This window comes from Amyelois transitella, chromosome W (genome assembly GCF_032362555.1).
Source record: "Amyelois transitella isolate CPQ chromosome W, ilAmyTran1.1, whole genome shotgun sequence".
Taxonomy (NCBI): domain Eukaryota; kingdom Metazoa; phylum Arthropoda; class Insecta; order Lepidoptera; family Pyralidae; genus Amyelois; species Amyelois transitella.
The window spans coordinates 2263564-2269293 of NC_083536.1; the positions used below are offsets into that span (position 1 = coordinate 2263564).

At 53.5% G+C, this 5730-nt stretch overlaps 1 protein-coding gene across 1 annotated transcript; it reads left to right on the top strand.

Moving 5' to 3' along the window:
* Positions 1–3303: 3303 nt before the first annotated feature.
* LOC132904050 (uncharacterized) lies at positions 3304–5463 on the top strand. The gene has a single exon (XM_060953979.1). The coding sequence runs from the start codon at positions 3304–3306 to the stop codon at positions 5461–5463; it is 2160 nt and encodes a 719-aa protein (XP_060809962.1).
* The last annotated feature ends 267 nt before the right edge of the window (positions 5464–5730 follow it).

Consider the following 5730-nt stretch of genomic DNA (forward strand, 5'->3'; position numbering starts at 1 on the left):
CACAACATTATCCAAAAGAGATATAATACCTCGTATAGGTAGATGGTGGCTACAATTGCAAGAGTATGATTGCAGTATCGAATATAGGCCGGGCAACCGTATGTGCCATGTGGACGCACTTAGTAGAAATGCAGTGCCACAGACATATGAACCTGAGCCTGTTTTCGATATTTTATCGATAGATACGGATGATTGGCTATCCACAATTCAGGGAGCCGACGAAGAAGTTCAACGAATTAAAAATATATTGCAAGATCCGGAAACGCCTAAAATTAATGAAATTTACCAAAATTATCGTTTAAAAGGAGGGAAAGTTTACAGAATAGTTGATAGTCAATTAAGGTGGTTAGTGCCAAGGGGATTTAGGTGGCAGTTATTAAGGAAATATCACGACGAGCTTGGTCATTTTGGGGTGGAAAAGACGTTAGATAAGTTAAAATCACTTTATTGGTTCCCAAAAATGGCTAAATTCGTAAAAAAGTATGGTCAGTCGTGTCTGGATTGTAGTTATCATAAAATACCGACAGGAAAGAAACAAGGGATGCTTCATCCAATCCCAAAGATTGATAAGCCCTTCCATGCTGTACACATGGACCACTTAGGGCCATTTGTTTGCAGCAAGTCGAAAAATTGCTATATGTTGGTTCTTGTGGAAGCGTACACTAAGTTTGTTACCTTATATGCGGTTAGAAATACAAAGACTAAATTCACGATTAAAGCTCTAAATCATTATTTTAGTTTGTTCGGGATACCAAGTAGATTAATTAGTGATAGAGGTACGTCATTTATGAGTAAATGTTTTAAAAATTTTGTGAATAATCTTGGTATAAAACATATTTTAAATGCAGTGGCAACACCGCGTGCGAATGGTCAAGTGGAGCGATATAATCGTACCATATTGGCCTCTTTATCCGTAAAGAATCATAGTTGTAAGGAGAATGAATGGGATATGCACTTAGAAGAGATTCAATTGGGTCTTAATACAACCATTAACAAAGGTACAGGGAGGACTCCAGCTGAAGTATTATTTGGGGTTAAGTTAAGAGCCAAAAGTGAAGGCATTGTTGCTTCACTAATTGATCAGAATGAGTGTCCTGAAAGTTTACAAACTATTAGAGAAAATGTTAATGCTAGAATTTGTGAAGATCAAGCAAAGCAAAAGGAGAGATTTGATAAAAAGAGGAGGGTTGGTAGAAAATATAAGGTAGGTGACTTAGTGAGGATAGAGAGAGAGGTTGGAAGTAACAATGGAAAGTCTAGAAAACTTCTAGCGAAATTACACGGTCCGTATAGAATTGTAAAGGTACTCGAAAATGACAGGTATGCGATTGAAGACACTCCATTAAGCCGAAAACAAAACAGAAAATATTAAGCAATAGTTTCATTAGACAAAATCCACCCTTGGCTGAGCTTTACTCGTGAGGGTTTGGCAGATTCTGACGATGTGGGCTCAGCCGAAGAAGGTGAAGATTCTGATGATATTATTTCAGATATGGTAGACAATGAATTAGATGTAAATGATGTGTCACAAACGGTTGAAGCCGCTGGTGAAAGCGGCGACATTCAGATCCATTAAAGTTTTGTTAATGAAAATTAAATTTAGTTGCAAATGTTAATTCTATAAGAGAACAGTATCTAGAAACAGAAATTTGAGACTGATGAAGGGAATTTTAATTTACTTTTGTGAATACTATGAAGTTATAAAATTAAAGTATTAGAACGTGGTTAATTAACATACATTGATAAATTTTAAAAGTGTGTTATATGTTATGTTTTATGATATTTATGTTGTATGATAATGTAGTCAGATAAAGTTATTATGAAAAGTCTACACACAATGGAGTCTTTTGACAATTATGAGTGTGTTAGATTTGATAGATTACCTATGTAAATGTTGGAAAAGTCTACACACAAAGGAGTCTTTGGACATTTTATGAGTGTGTTAGATTTATAGATTAAGTTATATATGGAATAATCCACACACAATGGAGTCTTTGACAATTATGAGTGCGTTGGATTTGTAGATTAAGTCGTGATAGGTCATCACACAATGAGTCTTTTGACAATTATGAGTGTGTCTAACTTTATGAAATGATTGGAATAGTCTTCACACAAAGGAGTCTTCGGACAAATTATGAGTGTGTTAGACTTGAAATAATTTTTAAATATATAATATTATTAGCATAGACGTTTATTAAAATTATGGGGTAGTGGCAGCTCCTATATAAGGGATGCGCGACGGTTGTTCGTTTTCATTCGAGCAGCGGCGGTCCTGAGGTGAACATCGTATTCGACGTGTCTTGTGAGCGATATTGTTTTTCTTTTATTCCGTTATTTTGTTCCATTAACTTAAATTTTGTTAATTTGATTTGTTATTTTGAAAGTAATTAAAGCTAGGTATCCGGTAATTGTTTTTTTTTATTGAAACCTACTTCTCATAGCTTATAATATGATGTGAAATGTAAATTGGATAAGGATCTTTAGCCTTCGCCAACCTTTTAAGGATTCGCCAGTCGCTTCAAGAAAATTCTTAAGAGTACGAGCCGATTCAGTTTCCGCGCTTGGGGGAACGTAGCCACGCCCCCCCCAACACCCCGCAAACAACCTTGCGTAGGAGAGGATAGCTCCCGGGGGAAACCCCTGCCAGGACTTCGGGACTGATTTGCTCGCACCCCCCTAGTAGCCGGCCTCCCACCAGCGGGTCTCACCGGTGAAAAGGGGTTGGGTAGTCGGCCCCGTTGTTCCTTCGGCTGCTCGGGAGCGACTCCACTCCCGCGCGTCGTCCGGGCTCCGAAATGGAGCCCCCCCCCCCGGGAAGGGGTAGGTGCGGGTCCCCCGCACCCCTCCCCCGACATCGCCTTGCATACGCCACCAGCGGCGTATGCTACGCCGACGGGCGTCTTTCTTGCGCCCGCCGCCGCCGCCCGCGCCGCTGCTGACACTGCAACTTCAGCCGCCGCCGCCGCAACGCAAGCCAGCGCCGCGACGACGACGACCGCAGCGACACTTGATGCAACTGCCGCCGTCGCCGCCGCCGCCACTGAAAGCCGCACTTTTGTAGCAAATGCCGTTGACGCCGCTACTTACTTCGCCGCCGCCGCCGCCGCCACCCACGCCGCCGCCGCCACCGCCGCCGCCGCCGCCACCGCCGCCGCCGCCGTCGCCACCACCGCCACCCCAGCCGCCGCCGCTCCTGCCTCTGCGGCCGTCTCCGCGGCAGTCAAATCCGCCGCTGCCGCCACCGCCGCCCTCGCCGCCGCATCCCTACCCGCGCCCCTTGCGAATCTGTCCCCTAAAGGATGGATGAGAAGGGACGTGGAGGTACTTGTCCGTCTAGTGCACGGCGACTGGCTGTCGCCGGGGATGGCGCAATGGATGGCGATCTATCTCCGCCTGAAGGAAAATGAGGTGCGGGGGTTCGCCCCATCGATGGATGATCTCGCGGCCCTAGACATCGCCAGACGGGGGATGATCACCCTCCCCCCGGTCGACATGGAAACTCCCAGGAGGCAGGTGATTTCCTCCCTCCTGAAGCGGGCAAGGAGCCCCACGGGCGACGCTCCTGAAACGCCGAAGAAGCCCCGGGCCCTCGACATGCGGGAGGGGGAGGAGGAGTCCTGTTCGACAGCCGAACCCTCATCGTCCGGGTCGACAACGGACCTGACAGGAGCCGGCGCCCGTGACCGACCATTGAAACGCGCTGCGACGATGGCGTCGGTCCGCGGCTCGGAGGCCGCCGCCGCCGCCGCCGCCGCCGCTGACGCCGCCGCCATGAAGCCTCCGCCGGCCGGGAAGTCCGCGATCCCGAGGTGGCAATCCCGGGACCCGCGCCGCGCACCGGCGGGGGCGGCATCCAACCGAGCGCCCGTCCAGGCGTCCGCCCAGACTCCCGCCCTTGCGCCTGCCCAGATGTTCTCCCTGCACACTCAAGCGGCCGCCCATGCAGCTGACCGCCCGCCCGCCCAAGAATCTGCCCGCCCGCCCAACCAAGCGCCCGCCCTGGCAGCCGCCCGCCCGCCCAACCAGGCGCCCGCCCTAGCGGCCGCCCGCCCGCCCAACCAGGCGCCCGCCCTAGCGGCCGCCCGCCCGCCCAGCCAGGCGCCCGCCCAAGCGGCCGCCCGCCCGCCCGCCCAGACGTCCGCGCAGGCGCCCGCCCAAGCACCCGCCCAACGCGCGCCGCCCTCGCTGGCCGCTCCCGCGGTATCATTCGCCCGGGTAGCGGCTAGCGCCGGAGCCCCCTTGCCACAACGGAAGGGGGCACAACGGGGAGCAGTGCCTCGCGCCCCGCCCACCACCTCAACACCTGCCGCCTCCACTTTGACCACAGCTGTGGCCTCCTCCGGAACTGCAGCCCTCGCAGCCACCGCCACCGCCGCCGCCGCCGCCGCCTCAGCCGCCCCGCCGACGGCACAAGCGCCCCGGGAACCGCGCTACCCGCGGATCTGCGTGGACCACCTGCCCAACTGGGTGGTCCATTTTAGAGAAATTAGCCGGCTACTGGGACGCTCGCCGGCCGCCGTCGCACGCGGAAGAGGCGTGCATTTCACCCCTAAGGACGGCAACGAGTACCGTGTCGTCCAGCGATACATAAACACGCTGGACGTGCAGTGGCACTCGTATTCGTTGCCGTCGGACCGCCCACTCAAGGTTGCCATCCGCGGGCTGCCGCCCGACACGGAGGAGGCAGCACTTAAGGAAGATCTAGAAGAAAAAGGATTCACCGTAGAAGCCATCAAAGCCATCCGGGGCAGGGGAGATCGCCCCGGATGTGTCTTCTTCGCCCTCCTGGCCAGAACACAGAACTGCCAGGAGGTATTCACAATCAAAGAACTCCTTCATTGGCCGACCCTGAAGGTGGAGGCGTGGAGGGGGAAGCAGGGACCCGCCCAGTGCCACAGGTGTCAGTTGTTCCGACACTCGTCGGTCAACTGCCACCGGGCAACCGTCTGCGTGCGCTGCGGAGGGCCCCACAAGGCCACGGACTGCGAGCGGCCATTGGATCAGCCCGCCACCTGCGCCAATTGCGGTGGACCGCACCCGGCAAATCACTCTTCGTGCCCGGTGCTGCGGCGCGAGGCCAGAAATAGACGGGCTGGCCCGGTCGCTCGCAGCGGAACCGCCCCCACGCCTCAAAACACCACGTCCGAAGCAGCAGAGGCCTCACTGATGGCCCCTGCAAACCCACCGACCGCCAGGGGAGCAGAGCTCCCAAAGAAGAAGAGAAAGAAGAAGAAGAAGAAGAATGCCGCCGCCGTGAGCTCTGCCCCCGTGGCGGAGGAAGAAGCGGCTGCAACCGTGCCGCCTCCCCCGGCACCTCAAACCGTTCCCGCGCCTGCCTCGGCTGCGCCAATCCCACCGGAGCATTTCTACGCGCTGGTGCAGTCGGTGCAGCAGATGCAGGCACTGCTGGCCGCCCTTGTTCCCGCGGCCCCCCTCAGAGGCGTACCCACCCCTAACCTTTAATTATGGATGGTACGCCTCTAAGGATCGTGTATTGGAACGCGGAATCGCTCCGGAGGAAGAAACACTTGCTGGCCAACTTCCTCCGGGAGCAGCGCATCGATGTTCTCCTCGTCAGCGAGACCCACCTGCGGGATGACCAAAAGTTTGGCATCCCAAACTACATCACATACCGGAAGGATGAGAAGAGCCCGGTCAGTGGATACGCCTACCGGGGACTTGCAGTGTTGGTGAAGCGCAACATTATTCATCAGCCCATCCCCCACGTGG